At 39.8% G+C, this 27,947-nt stretch overlaps 2 protein-coding genes across 2 annotated transcripts in view; one reads left to right on the top strand and one right to left on the bottom strand.

The window, feature by feature from the left end:
- Window positions 1-22,882, top strand: part of LOC140228669 (folliculin-interacting protein 2-like) — a 46,472-nt gene extending 23,590 nt beyond the window's left edge. The window contains exons 3-16 of the mRNA XM_072308932.1: window positions 336-462; window positions 4,156-4,266; window positions 5,008-5,168; window positions 5,694-5,794; window positions 8,103-8,177; window positions 10,529-10,695; window positions 12,104-12,319; window positions 12,653-12,825; window positions 13,544-13,661; window positions 14,208-14,260; window positions 14,988-16,319; window positions 17,025-17,196; window positions 18,099-18,302; window positions 19,710-22,882. Of these exons, the coding sequence (XP_072165033.1) occupies window positions 336-462; window positions 4,156-4,266; window positions 5,008-5,168; window positions 5,694-5,794; window positions 8,103-8,177; window positions 10,529-10,695; window positions 12,104-12,319; window positions 12,653-12,825; window positions 13,544-13,661; window positions 14,208-14,260; window positions 14,988-16,319; window positions 17,025-17,196; window positions 18,099-18,302; window positions 19,710-19,952 (3,253 nt within the window). The 3' untranslated portion in view covers window positions 19,953-22,882. The remainder of the gene's footprint in view (window positions 1-335; window positions 463-4,155; window positions 4,267-5,007; window positions 5,169-5,693; window positions 5,795-8,102; window positions 8,178-10,528; window positions 10,696-12,103; window positions 12,320-12,652; window positions 12,826-13,543; window positions 13,662-14,207; window positions 14,261-14,987; window positions 16,320-17,024; window positions 17,197-18,098; window positions 18,303-19,709) is intronic.
- Window positions 22,883-25,411: 2,529 nt separating this feature from the next.
- Window positions 25,412-27,947, bottom strand: part of LOC140228668 (probable ATP-dependent RNA helicase DDX46) — a 29,417-nt gene continuing 26,881 nt past the window's right edge. The window contains exon 23 of the mRNA XM_072308931.1: window positions 25,412-27,889. Coding sequence (XP_072165032.1) covers window positions 27,842-27,889 — 48 coding nt within the window. The 3' untranslated portion in view covers window positions 25,412-27,841. The remainder of the gene's footprint in view (window positions 27,890-27,947) is intronic.

Raw genomic sequence — 27,947 nt, 5'->3', positions numbered from 1 at the left:
TCTTGCAGAGCATGTACATCTACAAATTCATGAAATTCTTCTGTTAGAGATGTTTTCTGAGTTGATGTAGGGCAATTTGTCAATCAATTGCAATGTACATCTACAGCTTAGTTGTCGAGCAGTGCAGAGCTTGTGGAAAGAAACAGTTTCAAAGTCCCTATGTGATCAAGCAGTTGTTTCTTGTCCTGGTGTAAAATTTCTCGTCACAACGGTTTCGCAGTGATGTGGTTGGAAATGAAAGTGCTACTGCTTCTGCTTCTAGATACAAAGTAAAAATGTGTGTCAAAGTTATGTTCAGTGGTGCCTTAACTCTGTTCTTTCTATTTTCTGTGTAGTTGGCAGGCACCTATTCTAGAGGAGAAACAGATCCGACTGGTGGTATTCAAAGAGTGTGATCTCAAGGGAAAGCGCCTTCTTATTGACTCCAAGGCCATTCAGAAAGTTGAACCAAATGCAAATGAGGTAAGCTTCTTTGACGGGGTCTATGATAACTCATCTTGATGAATACGCAAGTAGGTTAGCTAGCATTCAGTGTTTTCATGTTCATATATTTTTAGGTGATCCGAGTATCCTCTCGGATCACCTTCTGTTTTTGTACGGATTCTTTCTTCTTCTTCTTCTTTTTCTTCTTCTTTCTCCCCAAAAGTTGTGCATCGATTAGCTCAGAAAGTCCTCTTCCTATCAATTTCAAACTGATACCATATATGTATCGTCTCCCAAAGACGGCAATCGAACTAAAATCAAAGTGATCAGTCGACCGTGACGTCACTATGACGTCATTATATGAAAACACATTCTCAATCATATCTCATTAATGGAATGGAATTTTTCAATGAAATTTACGTCACATATATTTCAAGTCAAGCGCATTCTATTCATATTCTCAAAATTCATCTATACCTTAAAACGTGCGCGTACGCGCGCGTTGAAATATTTGTATGCTCAAATCGAGCTCAAATTTTTTTTGCACACGTTTCAGACCATTTGGAGCATTTTTTGAAAAATTGAAAAATTTTTACGGACGCGTACGCGCGCGCGCATTTACGCACGCACAGCTCATATGCAATAGAAATTTCCCGTTTTTTCACACTTATCGCCTGCCTGAAATGTCAGGGAATATGTCTACCAAGTTTCAAGTCAATCCGACTCAATATGACGTCATAAGGGCCCGTCAAAGTTGAAATTCCGCGCGCGCGTCAATGGCGATATACAGTGCAACAATGCCAAAAAACCGCCAATTTTAAATCCGATTTTACTCGTCAGGATGGACGGTGACCCCCCATTTTCTTTACATATTCTGAAAGCTGATGAGTTGTACATGTCATTTCATGGGTTGGCGATGCTGGAAAAATGATTAAACCATATCAAATTTCTTAATAAAATAAAAAGAGCAAATTTTCAAAATGACGTCATCAAATTACAAGTTCACTCGAGCGTATCTCACTTATCCTTGGCCAATTTTCACCCATATTTCAGTATGTTGCAGCTTACTAAATGCTCTTTCATTAATATATTAACAACATTTTGATTAGATGACGACATCACCTCGAAATATTGGATTGAAAGTAATCTTGTCAAATTTGACCAGTTTACGTGTTATCTTAATGGGAGTGCAGTTTTTCTGGGAATGAAAATTGACATGACTATCTTTTTCGAGCACTAGCTCACCTATGCTTCGGTGAATTTCTCTAAGATTTTAATATGTTGTAGCTGAGACTTTGGGCTATCTCAAGTGTGCCCTTCATTTTTTCATACGCTATCGGGATCACGTCCAAAAACTTGGTTGAAATCAAAGCCTATCTTCGATGTATTTTCATATTTCTTTCTTTTTCCAACTTTCTTTGCAATAACTCAAGAAAAAGATACTCTATCACCATCATATTTTGCACATGTTTAGTTCATGTCACGTACATTATTTCATAAAATAACAACTACTTCATCAGACGCCATCTTGGGTATGTAAATTAGGGTGAAAGGTCATAAATGTTTCATCCTGTATCTTGGTGAATACATGTCTTATCTTCCCCATATTTTGCACACGTAAAGACCGTGTTACAAGGATCATTTCACAAAATAACCACTTTTTGTTCAGATGCCATCTTGTTTGTGCAGATCGGGGTCAAAGGTCATATGTACTTCTTTCTTTATCTTCGTTATGACGTGTTATCTCTATGGGAAGGAATTTTTCTAGATGTGAAAATTGACATGATTGTCTTTATCGAACACTAGCTCACTTACCCTTCGGTGAATTTCTCCCAGATTTTAATATGTTGTAGCTGAGACTTTGCGCTATCGTACGTGTCCCCTTTGTTTTTCATATGGTGTCGGGATCACGTCCAAAAAAGTGGTTGAAATTAAAGATTATCTTCGATGTATTTTCATATTTCTTTCTTTTTCCAACTTTCTTTGCAATAACTCAAGAAAAACAGCCCCTATCATCCCCATATTTTGCACATGTTTAGTTAATGTCACGTACATTATTTCATAAAATAACAACTACTTGATCAGACACCATCTTGGGTATGTAAATTAGGGTCAAAGGTCATAAATGTTTCATCCTGTATCTTGGTGAATACATGTCTTATCTTTCCCATATGTTGTACACGCAAAGACCATGTTACAGGAATCATTTCACAAAATAACCACTTTTTGCTCAGATGCCATCTTGGGGGTGCAAAGTTGGGTCAAAGGTCAAATATAGTTCATTCTGCTTCTTTGATAGTGTATACGGAATTCGGTACCCAAGATGGCAGGTCTGACTCCCTTTTCAAAATGAGAATCCAAACATCACACGACCAATGTCCCTGATCTCAGGTGAAAACTCGAATCATTGATTTAAAAAAAAAAAATCGGATCACCTAATTTGTCAGTCTTGACAAATTCCGAGTCTAGTTTTTTATGTTTTTTTTTTTTTTTTTTTTTTTTTTTTGCTAGGAACCAAGTAAATACCTAATTAGTTCTGTTCCAGCTAGATTAATTTCAATACTTGGTGTCTAGAATGCATGCATTAAATGATGCTATATTGGGCATAACGTGGGCAGGTTTTGATTGTCAAGAGCGTGGTCTATGCACAGGTTATGCACAGAATAGGCCGTTTCTGTCATAAATTACAATTTATGGATTTTTCTTTCCCTTCAGCCTAGTTTCATAATATTTCATTCACCTGCTCTCTCACATTACATTCCATAGGCAGGAATTCACTTAGTTGTTGCTAGGTTGAACAAGTGCTCGGCAAACTTTCTGGTTGTTGAGGGCAACTTTTGTGAACAAAGTGTGCATAAAATCTGAATACACTACAGAACCGGTCTATTAAAGTGTGCAGGTATACCTGTACCAGTCTTTCAATACTTGTTACATAATTTGTGCATTTCTACCTCTTGGCATCCATAAAATTTACCCTTTGCACTTCATCATAATTTTTCGTTTGCACTTCATCGCTTATGTCAAGCTACATACATGTGTAAATTAAGAAAGATTTAGTCTTGTTTATTGGTTTCTAGTATTTCTTATACAGTTTTTATTTCACAATCAAAACTCATTGTTTTTTTCACTGCGAAATGTAGAATGCTGCATTAGGAAAACTTGGCTGAATTGATGGAGAAATCTCAGTAGATAAGAAAGTGTAGTGGATGGAGTTGTATTTGTGTTCATCCTGGACACAGCTTGTCCGTGATGATAGCTTTAAAGGGATATTCCAGACGATTTTCATAATTTCACATCATGTAGTACATAAATCGACAACTCCATGTATAGATTTGTGGAATTTACTGTGGTTCTTGAGCAGAGAAACAATACTTTGAAAAACCTTAAATTACACTGAACAAGGATGATGACATAGGAGGTTCACATATTTCAGAAATGTAGCAGTGTAATTCCATTACAATACCGCTTGCTTGCGAGTTCACCTGTGTATAATCTATGCATGCCTTCTTCTTTTGTTCTGCTTCCTTGAGCCCCAACTCATGCATTCTTATGGTGACTCTGCAATGTCATCATCCTTGTTCATTGCAATTTGTTCTAAATTTTGAAAATATTCTCATTTTTCATCCCAATCATCACAAATTCTGAAGCTCTGTCCTCTGTATAACTAATTTATAGTTGTTCAAATGTAAAAATCTGAAAATTATCTGGTGACATCTTTTGTTCGTTTTCTAGGCGTCACCCAACACAGGCAGGCTGGGGAGATGCCACCAGAGTGCCAATGGGGAGCGACGCCGCCCCCCTGAGAGACCCTCCCAGCCATCAAACATTCTTGATGGCTACAAGGTGAGTGAGAATGAGGAAGTAATGAAAAAAGGAGGCTTTTCTCCTTGAAGAATACTAGGCTATTGATTGTACAATCAGTCTCTTTCATGTTTGACCTCGTTATATGTTTCTACACGTCAGTCGCCTTTGCAACATAGTTTTTGTTAGTGTTATTGGTGGGGATTTGTACGATGCAAAAACAATCTTATTTGCCATCATTCACACACAACGCCCCCCCCCCCCAAAAAAAAAAAAAAAAAAAATAAATAAATAAAAATAAAAATTAAAAAAAAAATTAAAAAAATAAAATAAAATAAAATAAATAAATAAGAAATAAAATAAAATAAAATAAAAAAATTAAACAAAATCACTAAGCCGTCAAGTAAATCATGGATGAAATGTGGAGTCTCCCATAATATCATACTGTGCTGAGTTATATTTAGATACATAAAGCAGCCTCTGTGAAATAAATTGTCTTTTACAGACTTTTTGATATATAATTCAATCTTGTCTTCTTATTAAGAAGGTGAATCTTGGATTACTTACTTGGGATGAGAACTGTTCCACATCTGAAGATTTTCACACATGGGTCGAGAGAGATATGATGAATAAAAACACCTTGTCAAAGGAAATGTGCACTGGGGAGGAATTGAACCCTAGATCTCATGCCATAGAGTCCAGACCACTGTCCACTACACCTCATTGCTCCCTGTGTCCCAGTTCATTTTTCCATCTTCCTGAATTTCTGAATCTCCCCTGCAGTTCTCCAGACCAGGTTCCGACGTGACCATGCTGGGCGAGATGCTCTTTGGGTCTATCCCGATGAGCTCCAGCGGCCCCATGATCAAGGTCCATACCTTCAAGATGCCCTCCAAACTCATGCTGTCTCGGGTCTTCCCCCTGAAGCCACCCAGGGGTCAGCTGTAAGTGTGCTGCTGGTGGCCTCTGCCTCCCTCTGTCATCCTCTCCCTTACCCCATCTCATTTGAAAAATGATAATTTGATCCATGTTCAAAACTGGCAAGTTTTATATATCAGCTGTCCTCTGTTACTGTTGGGCAGAACTAGAGAATTTCAGAATTGTAGCTATCTGTGATTTTTTTTTTCCCCCACTGAAGCAGACTTCTTTGATGTTGAAGATAAACTTTGCATCGTTTTAAAATGCCTTGTTGTTGACATACTTGATTGCATCAAAGATTTCAAGCTAATATTGCACAAAGCCATTTGTAGTGGCTTTTCTGTGATAGCTTTTCGGAAATAAAAAAGTGGGACAAATCACATGTCATTTGGAAGCTGAAAATCTTGAGATGAAACTATTCTAGTTGCGAAAACATGTCCATGGACTGTACAAGGTTTTTGTGGTCACAGATCATAGATGGGGACTGAAGAAAGCTGATTGACAATCCTGTGAATGATGATGACTTTTGTTTGTTGTCCCATTCATAACAGAGAGCCGGAGGGAGGAGATAAGGACGCCATCAGCTTGTACTGCGCCGACATGACAATACCGCGCAGCATCAGCGAAAATAACTTGCCTGCCATGGAAATAGGTAAAGTCGTCCCTCCATCGTTATACAAATGACGCACAGGTCTGAGTGCGTCAGTCGGAATTGTGTGCATAAGGTAACTATGGAATGCTTAACCCACGAGGCGAAGCCGAGTGGGTTTAGGCTAAATTCCATAGTTACCGCATGCACACTATATTCCGACTGACGCACGAAAAGACATGTGCGTCATTTGATTTATAGAATGGGTAATTTTCTTGTCAAAAACCCAGTTTTCTATCGTGTTACCAGATGACAAAATTACTGGATGCATTTCCTTTTGGCTTTCCGTAAAGGGCATGCATACCCGTACTTACCGTTTTTACTGGATGCATGGCCAACCATGCATAAGTTTTTATTATATCCCTCACAAATTGCTTCTCGTCCTCTGATTGGTCGAGAGCACTGTAAACAACAAAACATAATTCTACCATACAAATCCGCGAAAGACTATACTCCCTAGGGAAAATGGTAAAAACTATACCACGCTGGTGATTTTCGCGCCTTTTTTGCTTCGCGTCGCGACGCGAAATATTTCACGTGTAAATAAATGGGTATCGCAGCACCTTTGCTTCGCGAGAGATTTCATGTACAAATGAATGGGTGTCGCGGCGCTTTAGATCACTGCACTTCGTGAGAACCACAAAGCACGCATACACTCAATGCGACACGGGTTACGTTAGAGAGACTCAGAGAGACTCTTATAAAGCCCTCATTCTCCCTAAAAAGAAAAAATTGGATGTATACAACAGAGTAGGCGATATCGTAGATCTATAATTAGACAACAATAAGCAAGCTAGGGTTCTTCGACGTACATGTACCGTAGGCCTTTGGGGAGGGGGAGTTCATGCTTCGCCGTTTGAAAGTTAGTCTCGCACCCACCCAAAAGATGTTGACAAACGAAACTGCAGTAGATAGTAAGCCTGCTTTAACGTTTAGCGCTAGTTAAGCCTAACGTTAGTTCTACCTGTCTAACAGTAGGCCCTATTTCCCGTAATCTCATTCCTAATAATTATTTTTTAGAGTGTCTAACGAGTTAGTTACAGTCTATTTAACTTGTTCACTGTTTACGTTAATAGAACACCGTAAGAATCACACAAATTTACAGTGGCACTCGATGCTTTAATTGCTAGAATTTTTCCAGTGCCTAATCTAACCTTATACGCTGTTACTGAATGCTACCCAAATTTACAATGTATACTTGCATTTTAACAGGAAATGATAGTCCATATTCATGTACAGACAGCTAGGTAGAAAGACGACAGAAAACACAATCAACTGCAGCTCACAGTCACATCGTTGATCAGCTCGAGCACGCACAATCACCGCACTGGCAACCGAACGTACTTGTTGAAAGATCGGATAGGCATATTGCATATATGAAGCGCGTAGTGAGTTTGCAGTTTGCACATGTTTACCAGTACGTTGTACAGCAATGCATCGAGTACAGCGGCTGAGCGCTCAGTTGTCTCTTCATAGTACGCGTACGCGCTGCCCTCCTGCTGAGCTGCTTTCCCGAGCGTGAATGACTAGTCAATCTTCTTGAAAAGTAAAGCAAGATGCCCTTAAAAAAGAGGTAAATTACAGAATACCAGCAGTCGAATGCTCTTAAATTCATTGGGAGGGATATAAAACAAATATACCAGGCCAATTTTTCGAGGCACCGGTTGAAACTATGTGCCTTCGGTGACTTCAGTAGCACTATTTTCTTCGGGGCTGCGCCCCTCAGAAAATAGTGCTACTGAAGTCACCTCATGCGCATAGTTTCAACCAGAGCCTCTCAGGCCTGGTATATTTGTATACTGGATGCATGGCCAAGCTGAGTGCGCGAACGCTTGCTTTAGTGCGCGAACCTTTGTTACAAGTACGCGTACTCTTGCTAAGTGCGCGATAACATGTTTACCACTGTGACCCAGCGTGCGGCCAGTAAAAATGAACACATAGCTCTCGACCAATCAGATCGCAGGATTCTCGCTACCCATTCTATAACACTTGATATGAATAGAGGGGAAATGCTGTTGAATTTTGTTCATTTGTTTCTTTGTGTGTGTGTGTTTTATTTTATGACCGGAAACTTGACACCTAAGCACAATAAAAAAAAACAAAAAACAAATATGTTGTGAGTTTGGTTTTATAGAGTGTCAATTTTTATGCTAGCACTGTTTATTGAAATGTGGAAGCAGATATAGATGTCTTGTATTCATGTGTGTATATGCATGCATGCAAGGGATATCACATTTTGCTAGCATAATTCATTACATCGTTACTCCTCGTCTGATGATGAGACTGTTGGTTTTACGTTCCACGTTTGCAGCACGTAGCCTCCCCATCGCCATGCCAACACCGTCCCCCGGCCGTGGACTCGACGACTCCAGTGGAGAATTCTCAGGTAAGCGTGTGGCTCGGTGAAACAAACGCATGTACTTGACCATCCCATTGTAGTTGCTGTTAGCATGGTGCTAACATCCGAGTCGGTGACTACCCTGCAGTTTGTATCAAATTACAGTGAAGTGCTGATCTAACTATCTGTCATATGTGTGCCCAGGGTGAACCCACCTTCAACAGTTTTGTTATTTTTATCACCTTGGTCTTTGAATGGTCATCTGTTTCCTTCTTGAAACTTTGTAGGGGTTCATACTGCAGTCAGTCAAGTGATAAACTTTGATAGTCATTTAACAGTTGCAATCTTACAAACACATTTGTACAGAGGGAGACAACCTGTAAAAAAAAAAAAAAAACAACGACAAAACTGTCATAGCACATCTTCACCCCTGTGCGTTAAAAAAAAAAAAAAAAAAAAAAAATGCTCTTTCTTTTTCAAGGGAGATATTCCGTCCTAAAACTTTTGGTAAATTGTTGTGACACGTGATCGTGCCCCGACAGTGTACAAACTCTGAACTCTCCGGCATCCAGGCAGAGTTTCGAGTTCGGGACTGTGGCCATTGTTATTGTTTTGTTATTGCTTCAGCCCACCTGCGTGCAGTATGTGAGTGCATGCGCGTGTGTCTTTTAATAGGAAATGGGCAAGGGTGATTATATCCAACCACGTTTCCTCTCTGATAACCCCGTGGGTCAGCGAGGTATTTAGGGACGTCGGCCCTTAATTACTCTGCCACACACCGTCAATGAAAGTGCTCTGGCAGTCCCTTAACTCCCCTGGATCTGCCATCATTGCGGCTCTCTTTCCGCTTTCCATCACCTGCGTGTCGTCACCTGACCATCCATTGTGTTTGGAATTCTTTGCTCTTCCATAATTTTGTCGGTTCTTTTTTTTTTCCAAACATGTGGGGATGTGGATGATGAGTTTGACGAAGGGAGATGAACAGATTTCCTTCCTGTCTAGCTCTCATATCCATCTCTTAATCAGCATGATACCAACATGTTTGATTGTTATTCCATATTCCCGTAATTTTCAGCAGGTCTTCTTCACACACATGCACACACGTGCAATGTGTTGCATATATTGTATTGTCACTTTAAACAAGATGATATTGAACTTCTGCTTGGTACCCACCAAATTGTTTTACTTATGTTAACTACTAGACATAATAGACCTAGATATTTCTTTCATGTTTTCATCGTAAAGTTTGGGCCAAAATTCAGGTTATGTAAGGGGACTGCACTCGGAGAGTACACCTTTAGGTTACAGCACAGATCCATTGTTGTTCTCTTTTTGCTATGACCTTGTGACTTCTCTGCCATGGCTCACTGCACATGTTGACTTCATTACAAAACTGTCAGCAATGTGTTTATTCAATGGTTCCCCCCTTCCCCCAACCATCACCACTACCACCCCACCATCATCCATTTAACTGTATGTCCGTCTATTTTACCCAGGTCATGAAACTTTGTGTGACCTTCGTTTAGTTTAATTTCTGGGGCTGGACTGTTTGTTCCAGGGTATTTGTTAGATTCTCGCATTCCTGCTTCTTTCTCTAGATCTTCTCTCTTGCTGTCTAGCTGCCTTCATCTTTCCCATTAGACTACTTCTAACACTGTGTACCCAGCGATTAAATTGTGTTCACGAGATCTGGTACCTTGTGTGATGTAGACAAAATATCGGGTCAGAATGATAAGTGCAAGATAGGACGGCAAACAATTAACTGGCTGTGATGTCATGTGTGAGTTGCCTTTCAAGGTTATGGCCGAAAAAACAAAACAAAACAAAAATTATTCAAGACCAGATGCATAACAAACATCAAAGAATATCATTCAAATTCATGAAATTCTTCCGTCGAGATGCTTTCATTGCAAATGATTGACAAATTGCCCTGCATCGTATTTTACGTCGATGCAGGGCAATTTGTCAATCAGTTGCAATTAAAGAATATGTTTAAAAAAAAAACTTTCTTCTTGACTTGGAATGATATCTTGGTTATTCAGTCCAGAGAAACCAGAGACAAAATTACTGGGTGGGGGGGGGGGGGGGAAGATTGTCATGGGCAAAGAAGCAAAATCATTTCCTTTTCTGAGTCACACACACAGTAGCACTGGGAGACTTACAATCCTCATCACATTTCTGTAAGTATGACTTTTGTTTTGTTGGTTAAAAGAATCCAGATGTATCTGATCTTCTTGCATTAGGAAACATTCTAAATGACTTCAGAAGTTTCCTTTAAAATGCATCTTCACATGAAAAGCTGCATTGGTTTTTGTTTTATTTTTTTTTTTTTTTTAATGTGTGGGAAGCAAAGCATGAGAACTAACTGCAACATTATTTTCCGTGATCTCTCACCTCAGCCTCTGGTAGTTTCCTCACCCCGTTCCTGCCGTCGTCTCCGGGGAGCAGTGTCTCCAGCTCTGCCTCCACCAGCAGCCTGCACCGACGCTGGCTCAGGAACCAGCTCACCAGCATGGAGAATGTGGTGCGACGCAGGTCCTCCGAGAACATCAACAGTGCCGAGGAGGTTTGTTTCCCACTTTGGTTGTTTGGGATTTATTGCTGCTCTCGTGCCTAATTATTTTATGTGAAGTTAGTAGATCATGTGGAAAAGTCTCTGACAGAATTGTATCAATGAAAACAGTGCTGAAACAGTTTGTCTTCAGCTGAGCGCAATGTCGTCTCTCCCTTTGTTGAGCCCTAGAGTTGTAGCCCTCACATTCATCACATAGTGTTTAGGTCATGAACAAGTCATTGTAGCCGTAAATGGAAAGTTATGCGATGATGTACCTCGGTTCTTCATACAGTGCTATATTGTAACATCATCCTGCAAAATTCGACAGTTTGTGTTGAAAGAGTAACACAAGTAAAACTACCACATCTAAGAAACCTGCAATTATTGCAGCAACTGATGATTACTGTAGAGATCTACATGAACTGGGTCACAGGAAGGAAAATGATCTGCATAGAAACTGTACCAGTTATTCCCCCCCCCCCTCCGCTTTTTTTAGGTATTAACAAAATAACAAACATTGGAACTGTCAAAGGGAAATGGTTCCTTCTTTGTATGCCAGGGATAGTATCATTCTGACCTCGGCACAGGCAGGCATACTGCCACTAGCTCAAGGACTGTTTACATAGCCAACCATACAGGGCTGAGCATGGTGGTGTTAGCCTGTTTTAAAACAATGTCACCTTCAGGTTGATTCTTTATGTACCAATATCTCACTGCTCCATCTATGGACAAGCTGAATCCAATAGAACCAGAAATGCATGAAACTTTTCGCGAATTTCACGAGGAGCCAAGTTTTGCAAAAGTAAAATGCATGTGAATGTTTTAGTCTACACAGTGCATTTAATGGCAGAGGCAATTTGCGAAAGCTTCATGCTGCGAAAAAGGCCTTTGGCTTCAGTTGGGGAAAGTTTCATGCCACAAATGTTTTTGGTTTTACAGTTATAGGAAGTATGCCCTGTATAGAAAAGACTGAACTCTGCCTATCACTGTGAGATGAAAAGCCATGTTAATTGATGCATTACTGTAAACGCAGAAATTTTCGTGTCTTTCGCGCTACTCCTAGCTAGCGCGAATTCTAAAACCCGCAAAAATATCTTCACAATTTTCTCTGCACATTGTGAATGGTTTGACAATAATTGTGCATCATGAATTCAACAACTCACAAATTATATGTTCTTTAGCCACTCGTGCAAAAAATGAATCAACCAAAAATATGGATGCTTACAGTCAGTGGACACACCGCCTTGTCAGAATGATAGAAACAAATCTTTATCTGTGCTAGCCCTACATTTTTTGGGTGGAATTGCACCAACTTTGTCCCCAAGACCACCTGATTTGATCTTTGGCTTCATGTTACACTATTACGTGACACATCATGTCATTGAAGCATCTTAACAAGACCAAATCTCACCCGTTTCAGCCCATCCGGCCCAGGAAGAGGTATCCCAAGATAGGCGTGGCGGTGCTCTTCTCGCTCCCCGAGGAGCCATCGGGGAAGGAGGACCAGGAGTTCCGCCGCTTCTTCTTCTCCCACTTCACCCTCCTGGAGAGCCACTTCCAGAGGCTGGTGTCGGCCATCGAGAGGGCGCTCATCTCTCAGAAGAAGACGTACTTCAGGCCCAGTCCCATCATGGAGGTAAGAGGGTAGTGATACCACGCTCCCTTGCCTGTCAGTTTTGTGACACATCATAAACGTAGTGACAACGGGTGCATCTCCTCCTCTTCCATTTCTGTCTGCTGTAGTTGGCAATGACATCTCAAGCAATTCAGTTAGAACTGTCTTTTCCATGTCATAAATGATATAGTATAGAGTAGACTCATTTCTAAGCATTAATCTGCATCACAGATGGTAATAATTGTAAGGAGATTCCACGTGAGACCTCGCTTCGCCGACAAAAGTACGGAATAAGTATTATTGTGTTCTTCCCTCATCCCAATCTCTACTACCCATAATGCATTGCCACCCCAGGCCTTGCAGGAGTTCAAGTCGACGGTGTTCCATCTCTACACTGCCCCGCGCATCCAGAAGCCAGTGTGGCTGAACCTGATGACCTACCCCCAGCAGAGAGGCCACCTGTGTGCCCAGCTGGTCCGAGAGTTAGGCACCCTCCTAGAGGCACACAACACCCGGCAAACCAATTTGTGAGTTACCAAAAAGATAGTGTATGCCGTATGTGTACGGCATCTATTTCAAGAGGCTTTTATTTTCATGAATTACGCAGGCCGAGTGCTGTTCGTGAATTTAATAGCATGTGAAAATATTAACATTGATCTGGACATGAAAGTGTTCATTTCTTGGTTCATTGCTATACTCCAAAATTGCAAATTTTACCACTTGGGAAATTTTGTTTTGTTGTTTCTGACCACCTCCGACCTGCCGAAGTGTATTGGATCTCAGTCTAATGAAACTGACTTGTATTGGTGGACTATCAATCAGGTCAGTGTCAGACATGTCATGCGTGATCCTCGTCGGACGATCTTGCCTCATTGGATCACGCCTGATATGTCTGACACTAACCTGATAGTCAACCAACCAGAGTCGAATTCATCTGACTGCGATCCGATACACTTTGATGGATGGCCAGAGGCAAGAACTGTGCTTATGACGAGTGACTGATGAGAAAAAATGTGTGTGTGAAATCAGCGTATTAGGAGGAAATTATATTTCCATTTTGTTTTCAAAGAAAGGAGGGACAGATAGGTATACTTGTGCTCTCTTGAGAAAGATTTTGATGGTCAAAACAGAAATATCTTCATTTCCATGCATACATATTCAGCTTTGACTCTACATTGGTTGATTTCACCTTTGTTTTTCTTTTCATGAATCCCCTGGTCCAACCAACACTACCGCATGCTACAGCTTCATGAGTCGGCTGCTGAGCGGTGTGCTGATGCACCACCTGGCCTGGGTGTCCACAGTGGTCCCTGCTGGCTCAGCTCCCTGCAGGGCTTTCCTGGACAAACACTCCTCGACTACGGTGAGTGCACTTGTAGGCAAAGTGTGTGTACGTTATTTTGCAGTGGGGAGCATCAGTTGACATTCAGCATGATATCAAGACTGTATAATGCCGGCTGCTGTGCCCAAGTTAGCATTCAGTCAATTCTGCTATGCTATGACTAGAGGGGAAAAAAGATGTGATGTGTTTACTGGCATGATATAATATGCACATATTTCTCATAGTTGATTCGAGACTTTGCATTGACTTATACAGAGTTAACTAGGTGTATATGTGTGAGATGAACTCCATGTGTAGAAAAGTAATTTAAAAAATGTAGCCAAGTATGATTATGCAAGCAAAAAATGATATTGATTAGATGTCCATGTGCTAATGACACATAAGTAAACCTGTCAGTATGGACATCACCTCTGTTCTGTCAACTGGAATTATGGTTTTGATGTTGTGTAAGTGGTATGATGACATGATTGAGACCCATGGCAAGTCATCTTAAAATGTGAATCATGACTTTTTATGATCTGCCTCTGCTCATTTAATGATTAAAAACTGGTCTTTGTCCTTCCATAGCTGGACATGCTTGCCAAGTCTCATCCCTACAACCCTCTCTGGGCACAGCTTGGGTAAGTTATCGACCAATTATCCTGTGCACTGAAATACTTGTCACTTTTATTGATAAAACAAACAAAGCGGCGTGGTACGAATGATAAGATTTTTACACTTCATGCTAGGCGGCAAGATAATTCAGATGTTAGCATGTCTGCCTTGCAATCAGATGGCTCTTGTTCAAGTACTAGTGAGTCTACAAGAGCAATGTTGCATGTTATCCCGTCCTCTCCAGCAAAGCACTTAATTATTCGAAAAGGACACAAGATTTGATTTGATTTGATTTGATTTGATTTATTTCTGCTTAATTCCGTTACATCAGATAGGATCATGTACATGTCATTTATGACAAACAGTATATCGACACATGGTTTTTAGTACAATTATACAAGACAATACAAACATACAAGCTTATGGAACAGAAGGGTCTCCAAAATAAGCCGAGGCTTGACGGTATGGAGATTAGATTTTATTTTTGTCAGAGTGTCCACAAGCCAAGCATGCAAAAGATTCATCTTCAGTATTTCCTGTTTTTTCAATGTGTACTTGTCTGGTAGAAATGATTTTTTGGCAATTCTTTTTTTCCCACTTTGATAAGTCAAATGCACCAAGTTTTGTCTATTACCAATGAGTTATTTCATAAAAACATTCTGGTACATTACCATCTGTAAGCTGCTTAGGATTGTTGAGAATGCATTCAGTTCTTCATTTTTTTTTTTCTTTATGTATATCTGATTCCAACAGAGACATCTATGGAACAATAGGCCTTCCCAACAGAGTGGCCAAGACGGTAGTGACTGGCAAGCGAGCTGACGTGGTGTGCAGACTGCTGTACGTCTTATCCTATTTTATTCGCTGCAGCGAGGTCCACGAAGTACACGAAAAGTGCGAGGACATTGTTCTGGACTGTACCGACATGAGCGAGCTGGCTGATCCCGAGGACAAGCTCGATCGCAGGAGAACTCTAACCGAGGAGTCGTTCATTGCGAAAACCGAAGACAGTGGCATCATGGATGTGGGCTTGACGGCCAGTGAGGCTAGCGAGAAGCCAGTATTCTACATCCAGGACTCTTCCACGTACGACCAGTCTTCGGGGCAAGTGGAAACCTCCAGCGACGATGGCGTCAGTTTGGAAAGTGAAACTGTGGATGTATCGGGGCAGTCGAGGTGTATTCAAGGATTTAACAAGTGCAATCAAGCCAACGGGGATATTCCCCAAACTAGGACAAGTGATGGCGTAGAGGAGAGTGATGAGGTAATTGACTCGCGATTACAAGAAGTCAGCAGAATATCCCAAGTTCAGGTCAAAGCAGATAGTGAGACGTGTGTTGCAGAAACTTCCGTCGAGGTTCAGATTCTGAACGACCGGAATGACAACACCACAGCCGAGCCGGCCATCGTGTGCAAAATGATGAATTTGAGCATGTTGGACTCCAAAGTAGAATGTGTGACCCCAGTAGGTCGTGCTGCTAAGAGTATCGATGAGATTCTGAGCTTTGATATGGACAGTGCCCCTCCATCAGTTACCAGCACAAAGGATACCGCGGAAAACTTGCCATGTAGGACGTTACCGAATGAAGAGCAGCAACCATGCAATCCGTCAAGTGTAATTAACCAAACTTCAGGTCAAGTGTGTGTAGACTCTAGCCTTAGTACTTTAAGCAACTCAAGCGCATCAGATCACATCTCTGTTCCCAACCATGTTTCTAGTCCATGTAGGAAGACAGTATCGGACTCCATTGATATCGTTACGAACTCTGCCCAGCGGACAACAGACAGTAAGTGCCCCTCTCAGCTGGCAGACCCTGGGCATTGTTTCGACAGTGAGCCGAATCCAACTGCAAACGACAGCCACCCTTTGGCTTGCCAGGATGGCGGAAACACATCCAATCAGAATCAGAGTGCGACCGCGAGGCTGGAAGCGGTTGGCCAGGGCGATTGTAGAGATAGGACCGCGCTGTACAACCGATCCGTGTCCAGCTTATCGGGCGTGTCCTGCGCCTCATCATCGCTGAGTCACCTATCTCACCTGTCTGACCACACCTGCCCAGACCACGTGGAGCTGCCCCTTGCTAGGTAAGGCTGCATTAATTTCCCTGTGTGCACCACATTGCCCTTCTTCTGTGTTTTCTCTGTCTACTATTATACCAAGCTCTCAAGTTTACTTCAAAACAATACTTTTTTTTCCTTTAGTGTCCTGCAGGATGATACAGAGATTGTTTAACCCCCCCCACCCCCCCCCCCCCCCCCCCCGGACAACTAATCAAACTCACCATTAACTTAATCAGCTGTATGTTTTAAGGTAGTGATGACAAGTGTTATATAGTTCTTAAAGGCGTACTGTGTCATTGGCATGTCATTAGTAGTGTGGTTGTTTTAATGTATCCTTTTGTCAGAGGGAACACTCACTGTGCAAACAAACAAATATGTTGAAGGCAAAAGTTGAAAGCATACGTTGTAGCATGCAACGGCTGTCGTCACAGCGTTCTCGACTCTCAGATGTCATTTGTCCTGCAGATTATCTCCACAATGCAAGACTCTTTTATTGTGAAAGTCTTAATATTAGTGATAGCATTCAGTTAACTGTGTCTTGTGTACACTGAAGTAACATCTCCACAGAAGTGTTCACAAATAATTTCAGATGAGCTCTTTCCGAGGTGCTTCCCTCGGTTCCCTGTAAGTGGAATGTTAGATATTTGTCAAAGATTTTTGTCCCTCACTGTGCAATTGAGTCATTATCTTGTTACCATATCTCCTGGCTTGGCGACTTTTTCTCTGCAGCTCTGAGCAGCTGTTTCAGATGGAGCTGGAGCAGACCAGGACCCACGTGGACAACTTTGGCCGGTCCCTCCTGGGCGGCTATAGCCAGCACTTTGTACCGGACTTTGCCCTCCAAGGTGTGCCCCAGCTGGACATGGCCAGAGTAGAGAAGAGTCTGCAGGACTCTACCCAGGTGGGCATTTTTGACTCTTTTTTTTTTTTTTTGTCTTTGCTTTTGTTGTTGTTGTTTTGTTTTGTTTTTGTTTTGTTTTGTTTTGTTTGTTTGTTTGTTTTTTGGGGGGAGGGGGCTGGGTATGTTTATTCTTATAGTCTCATATCTTACGACAGAAATGTAAAGATGTACATACTGGGGGGGGGGGGGGAGTTGGGTATATTTATTGTTGTCACATCATATCTTACAACAGAAATGTGAGGATGTACATACTGGGTGCCATAGAATGTCTATGCCTGAGGGTGTACAGGCATTGGAGAAATATATTACATTCTCAAATCAGTGTGTTGTGCCATCTGGCTATCACACATGCCTGAATGAATGAGCGTAAGTGAATTTAATGTTTGGCCATTTGATTTGAGCACTGGTCAGCAGTGCAGACTGTGAAAACACATCCGATGCTTAGACACACATACCTGGCATGAGCTGCCTTTGTTGAAATTGTAAATCCACCAAGTGATTTAGAAATGTGGTGTTTTGCACCTTATATTGTGCCATCTACCTTTATGATGTCAGGATGTATGAGTATCTGCCAGTACAGAGATTTAGGTTTCTTCCATGAATGTTTATAATGCTCTTGTGCTATACCTTGATGACCAAATAGAATACCAAATACAATTTAAAGGAAAAAAACATTACAGCTACAAATAGAAGCAAAGAAAAACAAAAAGAAAGGATGAGGAATCCTTGAAGATAGTGAACAAACATCTCAAGGGGAATGTGATCTTAAATGTGAATTGAATGCTAAACTTGGCCTTTGCATCATGCAGTCATAGATGATGTTGCAGAAGTCTGCTTTGTTATTTACAAACTGCCATGCGTGTATCGGTAAAACTGTTTTGCTGTGTGCCTTCTTCCTACAGCACCCAGTGCTGGACGAGTCTGGTCAGGAACCGCTTTACATCGTGGCAAACACGGACAGCTGGACGGTGGAAGAGGTGTCTTGCGAGAGATACCAAGGATGCGTAGAGAAGCCAACGATACAGGAGGTTGCCATCTCGACCCTGGTGGATCAACTCCTGGAGTCCGTCAAGCTGTTGCACCGCATGAAACTCTCATCAGACTTTGTGAGTAGGAGGGGATCGGCAGTATGCTTAAAGGACAAATTCACCTTCATAAACATAAGGATTGAGAGAATGCAGCAATATTAGTAGAACACATCTGTGATAGTTTGAGGAAAATTGGACAATCGATGCAAAAGTTATGAATTTTTAAAATTTTTGTGTTGGAACTGCTGGACGAGGAGACTACTAAGGCTCGTGATGTCATATGAGTACAACAGTATAAAGAAAATGTAAAGGAAATTCAACATATTTTCATTTTTTTCGCATATGAAAAGAGCATTTGGCTTGCCTCTTTCTAAAGGTAGGGGGAATGATATTACCCATAACATATGTCGGTAACGAGTCAAGGGAATGTGTACTTTTTTCAAAAGATGAAATTTAGTGAAATTCCCTTTATATTTCCCTTATATTGTTGTACGCATGTGACATCGTACACTGTAGTAGTCTTACCATCCAGCGGTTACTGCACAAAAACTTCAAAAATTCATAACTTTTGAACGGATTGTCCGATTTTCCTCAAACTTTCAGTGATGTGTGTTGGACAATCGATTGGACAATCTAATATTGCTACATTTTCTCAATCCTTATGTTTATGAAGGTGAACGTGTCCTTTAAGAATGTTTAAAATCATCCTTGAAGTGTATGTGTTGTCAGTGTAGATAACCAAGAAGAATTTGAGTTTGATTGCAAAAAGTGCCATTTTGAAACAATCTTAGGTAGGTCCAGTATCACATAGAGCAAAATAAAACTTTTCCAGTGATACCTCGCTTATTGTGAAGTGAGGAATATTCTTTAAGTAATAATAGAAATATCCCATACTTTCTTATTTGTTTTCTTCATTTTTTAGCAGGCTTAATCGCGAACATCTCAACTTGACAAGAATGGAGTTAACTTGATTTTGTGATCAAGCTTTTCAATTGTAAATACTGATTTTTGTTATGGTAATGATGGTGGTATGGTATGGTAGTTTTTTACTATGTACAAACAATGAACAATAAATGAACATACATAGAAAATATCAATACTTTGGTAATTGAGTGAGATACAAGTGGATGGCCCTACTCTGCAATGACAACATGGATAAGCTGTTTTCCAGAGGGGTCCACTTAGCAGGCACATGAAACATGATGCTAGATTGCAAACTGTGATTACTAGTTTAGAGGTTTGGTCTGTTCGTGATCATTTGTCAGAGTCAATTGAAAGGAAAGAAATCACAACAGGCATGTTGTGATGGATCTTGTAGGAAATTCCCATGAGACTATTATTTTGAGATGGTGGTTGTGAGGACAACAAGAAGAGAATGAGAAGAGAATGGAGGAGTGCTGGTAATTTATGGGGCGGTATTGTGAGGGCTCTTCTGTATTTACACACAAAAAAGCTCATTTATTTCTTCCTCCTTTCACATTTCAGTGCCTGATGCACCTGGAGGATCGCCTGCAAGAGCTCTTCTTCCACAGCACCGCTGTGGCCGGCCTCCTGGAGCACAAGCCCATGGTCAAGGCTGCGGCACTGGCCGGAGCAGTCGGGGTGGACCGCAGTGACCTGCCCCTGCTCCTCGCCATCGCCAGCGTCCACTCCCCCCACGTCATCGCCAACGTGATGCGGGAGACCATCGAGCAGCAGCGCATGGCTCTCCAGCAAGACTCTCCGTGAGCTAGCGACGGGAAGAGAAAAAAAAAGATATATCGCTTCAGGACTCCTCTATGGTTTTTCTTCACCATCCTTTTATTTCACTAATGTGGTCACAACCTCTCTGAGCTATTACTTCCGTATTACTGAGGTGAAGTGTTCACTTGGCAAGGGAGGTTAATTTCAAGTATTTGTTACAAATCTGCCAGCGACATGACTAACCCATACGAGTCACTCTTCTCATGTCTGATGAATGGATGAATACTAATAGAGTGGTCGGGGAAAGGAACGTTGAAAAGTCTACGAAAAAATTCGGGTTTTACCTCAAACTTGCACGCAGCAACTCTTAGCCCCATAATATGTCTCTGCCATACATGGACACAGACATGCCAAAATGGATCGTGCATGATGTAGCTTATTATTTCTGGAAAGAGATCACCTCATTTTCTATCATATGCATCAAGAACACAGTGAAACTGGTTATATCAACATGTTGCACTGAATGCCAAATTGTTCATCAAATTGGCAGCATCATTGGTGCTCTAGTTTTACTTCATGAAATGTACTTCCTTTGCACTTTCGTGCTACATTCATCACAGCTGCTCATTCATATTGGCTGTTCTATTGATTAAAAAGTAGAAAACTAATTTTGGATATCACCAGCTTCCTGTAATAATGTATTGCTGCAAAGTTAAGTAGCCTGCAATGTAAGAAAAATGATTGAAATAATCACAAATGCACTGCTTCCTGAGAAAGAGGAGAAGTACTTCTAATCTATGGCAACATTTCTTGCCAGCATAAGTACACACACACACACACCCATGGATGGAAAGAATGACAAGAATTATTGAGAAAAATGAATTCAGAGTCTATTTCAAAGACTGTTTGCCGACTGCAAGAATTAAAGAAAAGTAGAAATGAAAAAAAAAAACACTTTAGGAACTTATCCATTGAATGACATTAGATGTCATTTAGTAGTCTACTAAGCGCCATGATGTTTCCTGTCCAGAAGTGGCAACTAAAAGCAGCTACCTCCGTAGAGAAATGTTATATAAACTCATTTATATAGAGTTCTTATTCTACTCATAACGGCACATTGCCTATGTGTCATGGTTGATTAAGTTCAGTGTATGAAGCTAACTGTTGTGATCAGATGTGACTGGAATGATCTTGTCATGGTCATCGAAGAACCTAGAATAGACATGGTTGTGTGATTGACCAGAGAGTCCAAGTGAATTGTCTCTCTGGTTTTGTGCAGATTGGGAAATGTGACAGAAATATGAACATATTTTGCAGCAGTCTGTGAATCACAGATGCTGTGAGTGGAAAATTTCAATGCAAACGTGTTTCAGGGCCGTGTGACTATCGTCACATAGAAAGAAGTATAACAGGATCAGGAAGAATTATTATCTGCTATTAATTAAATGCAACTGATTTTTGTTTTTCTTTTTGTCAATGAATTTTGATACATATATTCTCAAATACCAGTACTATTTTTTAGTTTTGTTCAATTCTATGATATATATATTCAGTGTGATTATACTAGCCAGATACTCTGATTTATTGTTATTTAAGTGTTGAGAGGATGTATTTAAGCAGTATGTATGGAGTAGAAGTAGCTGCATGGTAGGCAAGGCTTGGCTTGAGTTGGACTCCTGGAAATGTGTATACAACCTATCAAATAGCACTTGTGTAATTTCATTCGTCCTTTTTTTCATACTATGGTCAAATCATATATATTTTCGTTTAGGAAATCCAAAATTTTATGACCCGCTGAATCCCCTGGTCTGAATGAAAGTTTCATTTATCTTTTTGAAAGTGATGCAACATTGACCGTACATTCCATCGCAGATGAAACGCTCAATTGTTTAAAAGGTAGTCGCTGTCTTCAGGAGGCCTAACAATATTTTACAAACATATTTTGAATGAAGAACTCTAGTTGAGAAGAAATATGATATGGAGCATAAAAATTTTGCACAGTATTAAGCATATCTATGCATCAGGACATAAAATTATGGTATTGTAATTGGGGGAAGTGAATGGGTCTACATCATATAATCGCCAATATTTGCAGTTGATGAATTTTCTGTTTATTTATTGCAGAACTGCGATTGCACCTTGTAATTTGTTTTATTGTTACAAAGCTATAAGAAGTTATATTGACAGCAATATCCTAATCTTCTTTATTGTTTTAGTATCGAGGCTTATTTTGCCATAATTTTTCCTATTTTAAAATGCTTGCTTTATCAAATCCATTTATCATTTCGTATGGTTATTTCTTTCAAAATTACTGTGGTACAGCTATCTGAAGTTCTAAAAATCAATCGTATCAAGAGTTCAAGATGTATTTGATCAAAATGGTTTATTTGCATTAGTTTCTATTGCCTTACCCAAAAGTGGGAGTCATATTTATATTTCGCTTAAGGCTGCATATCTAAGAATTTAAGATATTTAAAGAAACATATGCTAGTGTATGGCTTCCGTAAGAAGGATTGTTACATTGTAGTAAAATTAGCCCTGATGAGGTACCGATGATGAACAAGTACAAAGAAAACGAAAAAGTATCGCATGTGTGTAGGTCTTTTCCGGATTTCTTATTTGAAATGAAGCATCTACCTACCAGTATCGTTATGTTCCAGCCTTCTCACCCACATTTTTTTTTTTGTTGAAGATTTCCTTTGATAAGATCTGCTCTCCAGAGTGATAAAGAGCAAGTTCTATGCTTGCTTATAAACCTGTAAGTCTCTAAGACATGCGACTTTCATATGAACAAATTACCAAGTGTTTTAATATCGTGCTTTCTCATTGAGAATCGTCCAAAATATGTTTATTTCTCTGAATTTCTTTATAATGCTCACTTTATCTATTCTTTATCTTCATGGTGGTGTAGGGTTTGGGTTTCCTTTTGTAATACATTTATGCTTTAGAGATGACTTTGATGCAGATATACCCCCCCCCCCAAAAAAAAAAAAAATATATAAATAAATAAATAAATAAACAAACAAACAAACAAACAAAAGACAGAATATCTCTTACAATATGGCCTCTATGAGCTCTTTCTTACCCCAACTGTTTCTTGGGAATGAGCAGAAAATGATAATTTATTTATTTTTTTTTTTTGTCAGACCTATGCTTGCTCTGCCCATTTCCATAACGATGAGGCCTTTTGCTGGAGTATTGGAGCCCATTGTTCACTCAACATTTATCTTTGGAGGTGATGAAGAGATTTCAGAGATTGTCAAGTGGGAAGGGAATGGGTGCTTTCACACTTCCACACAGTGTCTGGTGTGAACACCCCCGTACCTTCTCAGCTAACAGTCTGTTAGTGTATATCCTATTTGTGCATTACATATATAAAGAAAAAATGAATAGGATCATGTTGTGCTACATCATGTGCAGAAAGAAATTAGCCAAGGATTGAAAATAAATGAAAACCTATGAATTCGTACAAGAAGAATTTGCAAATAGTTGGTTTTGATGTCAGTTTTCACACTGGTATTTTCTCTTTGTTTTCATTTCTTTCACATTTTTTTGTTTTTGTTTTTTGTTTTGTTTACAATGACATTTTTGTACACTTCTTGTGTGGGCATGCTGGTGATGTGTGTGAGTGTGTGTGTAAATACAGCTTTACCTTGATTTGTAAAGAAGAGATCTCCGGAAGGGTAATAGAATACAAATAATGCACATTACATAGCACATTTGCAAGAATTATCCAACCGGCACTGATTATACAATAGTCCAAAACATAAGAAGCAAGGTGAAGTGCTATCGGCTGTTCAAAAGTTATGGAGGATGGATAATTTTACTGATGCATGACCAAGGAATGTGCATTATTTGTTCTACATATAAAGTGGTGACATGATTTCAATTTCACGTCAGCCATTTTTGCAAGATTCCCAGGCCAGCACTATAGTTCCAAACCGACCAAACCAAAGACACAAACAATTGTGATGCAGTTACAATACACTGGCAATGCAGCAGAGCACAGATGAGTAATTGTTATACCAGTCATTAGTATGCCAACGTCGGTGAAACATACAATTTGGCCTTCAGGCAAAATAGAAGAGTGGTCAGGTGATAGCTCTCGACCAATCATTTGACTATGATCCATATCACCATTTTATAATAACTCACAACGCAAGAGCTCAATTATACACTAGTGCACTGGTATGCTGCAGGGCAACCCCTAAAATGCGGCAAAACAAGTATGCATGGCAGGAATACTTACTATACCCAAACAGGTACAAATAATTTTGGTGCATTCTTTACACCCCTTCCCTCATCACATTATTCACCATTTCACGTCGTTGTTATTCCTACTACACATAAATATTCTACACCGGTAACCACATCAACCAATATTTCCTTCAAAACCTTTTTTTGTTCACACTGTACATTGTGTATGTGTAGTTGATTTGAATAGGAAAAAAAAATATGGCAGCAGCATAATGGTGGAGAAATATGTGAAATTGGCCACCAGAGTATGAAGGCTGTGACCACTTTTTGATATAAGTGATATTCTCCAGCCTGGTGTATTAAAAATGTAGGAATCTAAAAATAGCAGTCTTGGCCACTTGACAGTGTGTCTCTCACAGAAATACTTTCTCATTGAGTTTGTATTACCATGGACACAATACACACATGGACCATGAGTAGAGGTCTTTCTTTGATGCCATAATCACCACCTCTCCCTGATTATGAGCATCTTAATACATTCAGATGTTTGGACAATGACGACTGTGTAATTGTGCATCATCACCGACAAAAGAATCGTTTCCTTCACTTTGGTCCCATTTGGCTGAGGTGCCTTTTCAGACTCGACTGAATTTGAATAAACACCAATAATTGGGGGCAGCAAATCTCAAACAATGATAAATTCTTGTGCCACAAAATGGGTAATTTTACTGGAGTAGACATTTGTGGCCATGCATGTAACATTGCTCGATGGTAAGACATACCACTCTATCATCTACCTAAAATAGCCCCTTTATTTAACACCTTTATTTGATGAAAATCGGGTTTGGAATGACTGAAACATCCAAAAACAAAGTAAAACAAAGCGATGGTAATAAAATGTGGGTCCCACACTTTATTAGAATCGCTCTGTTTTGGATATCTCAGCCATTTCAAAACCAATTTTCATCACATGAATGTTGAATTCCTCATGGAATTACATGCTCTTTCGTATTTCATAAGAGGTTTTTCATTATCTCACCCAAAAATGTTTGAAACCTGAAATTAGGTCTAAACCAAAATTATACAATCCCTTTAATATCATGTGATTTGCAATGCTTCTATGGCTTGTAATCAAATACTTGTATGTAATTATGGCATCCCAATCTAAAGAAACAAAAACAAAAACAAAAAGCAGAAGTGAAACTAGAATAATAATTTGAAACGTACATGTTACTGTTTTACATAGCACCTTTCCACCACATATACCAAACTTTACAAATGAACTTTAGCCAACAGAACTCGAGACATTACCGCACAAATCTGTTCATGAACCCATGACTTTATTTACAAAATTACAATTTCAGTGTGTCATGTTACATTGATAAACACACAGTCCTGCACATGCATGATCCTCGTGTGAGAAGAGTAAGGGATAGATGCCAAGAATCTCTGGGTTGCTATAATTATACAAACAGTACATGGTCCAGAGTGTGATGGTGCAAGATTTCACACAAAGGTGAAAGTTGCGACACTCTATCAAACCCCATATAGGTCGAGTCAAAACATCGCATCCTCCATCAAATGCGAAATCTTGTACCACTGCACACACAAAAGAACATTCACTATTTGTTTTATAGAGCACCTTGGCATATATTGGGGGTGGTTCAAATTAATGAGTACCTAACAACACACCATTTCTCAGGGCAAGGCAAAATGGAAAAGTGAGAGTTTGATAAAGAACCTATGGGAGTAATGCATTATACACAATACTCCACAACAATCACAGGCTTGACAGAGAAAGCATGCGATGTACATTTCAGCAAATGGTGTGTGAGGAGCTGTCATTTAGTCAGGTATAGCAGGTGTCTTTTTTTGATGTTGTATACTGTAAAGCAAGAAATATTCGCGGCATGAAATGTTAATGAACTGGAGCCAACTGCCTTTTTCACAGCATCACATTTTTGCGAATTGTTACTGGCATTCAATGCATTATAGTGTAAACAAGAACTTTTGCGTGCATTTCAATTTTGTGAATCTTGGCTCTTGAACGTGAAACAACATGTTACCCCAGTGATAGTGTGGATTTTCAGATGATACTCCACAAAACAGCCACTGGAAGGAGAGAAACTTTCCCTTACATCTGACTAGCCTTGACACTGACGGCTATACACTTGTAGGTCTACATTGAAATAACACTTTCAAACACTTGAAAATTGACGTCAATGAGGAGAGGACAGGGAAATTTAACGTAATTTTCTGCATAATCATGATGTAAAAAATAAGAGATAGACGATGAACACATAGTATAAGAGAATATGTGTAGAATGTATTATGTTGCACAAAACATATTTCATTTTGTTGTCAAGTTCCTTCTGAGGGAGAACACATAGAAAGTGAATCAGACAACCAAGAAGTTTTAAATGTAACATTTGACTTGACAATATACATCTAAGATGGTGGCGAAACAGGCAGCTTAAAATGGTACAGGTTTATACAGCATTATCCTTTGGACAGCTATCAAGGATCTCTTCAATGGCAAGCTTGCAAATGCAGAGCTTAAGTGAAGTTCAATGATTGGAAATTGTACATCAAGCTAAACCTCACTGCCCAAGAGGGCTGATAGTGCAAGTTAACAAGGTGGGATTTGAGAGGGCTTAAAGATGGGCCATCCCTTTTTATATTCCTTCCCAAATAGCACAGAACATAATATATTCCACCAGAATGACAAGACTATTGTAAAACTATAACATTTCTGTGATATTTGAATGTTGTTAGCCGTTAGAATTCAAATAATGCACCACACGCTCACCGTAACATGTTCTATGTACTAGACACAGCTGCATACATTAATCCTCCTGTGGTTGTAAAATGATACTTAAACTTTGAACAAAAGATAAGAATGTTACAGCTATCAGAAAAGAAGAATTCACTAGTTTCTCTTACTTTGTTATCGATGGCAAATAACAACACACCACTTCCATGAACTACATGTGCAACTAAGTGCATCACACAGGTCTGTAAAACTAGACTAGTAGTTTTGATTGTAATTTTTTTGTAGTACGAAAAAATTATTCAAATCTTAACGGTCAATTTAACTAAACAAATAAAGACCCTCTTCAATTCACAATTTACAGGAGGTTTCCAAATAGTGTTTTCTTCAATACCTAAGTGTTCTCACCAATTTTTCAATAATTTGCATGCAAAAGGGATTGGCTGTCTTTAAAGATGCAACAGGACTTTGGCACAAGCCAACCCAAATCCCATCTTGTTGACTTGCACTATCAGAAAACCATTTGAGAAACAGAACACCATAGTTAACAGTGTAAAAGTGCCAAGAAATGTGACTTCTTGATATTACAAGATTTTTCAAACAAATACATCTCTGGTTTCAAACTTGAAGTTGATGGAAATAACTTGAATATCAAGTCTTTTTATCAGAGAAAGTTGCTGCAAGTCCTGGCAGATTGACTTTGAGATACATGTATTACAATAAATCTGTAGTGTCCAGATTTGTACAACATCTTTCATTTTTTTTTTTTTTTGGCCACTTTTCTTACATTAACACAGGGTTTTAGAGAGTCAGGTACAACTATGAGTGTCTTTGTGTGTCATGAAAAGGAGTGTCTCAATATGATGCAGTCTTCAAAAACACATCCATAAGTTATGGCAATCCAGAAGTAAAAATGGCTGGAATAAGCAATTAGCATCCACAACGCATCACTCGTCTGGAAGGAAATTCAGAGCACCTTGTATCTGCCTTTGTTGGTGGGTTGGTAGGAGTTTTGCTGGAAGACAGAACAAAAGGGAGAGACTCAGAGTTACACGATGTGGCAAGAATGGACA

The sequence above is a fragment of the Diadema setosum genome, chromosome 5, assembly GCF_964275005.1.
Source record: "Diadema setosum chromosome 5, eeDiaSeto1, whole genome shotgun sequence".
NCBI lineage: Eukaryota > Metazoa > Echinodermata > Echinoidea > Diadematoida > Diadematidae > Diadema > Diadema setosum.
This window is presented reverse-complemented; position numbering and strand designations above follow the sequence as displayed.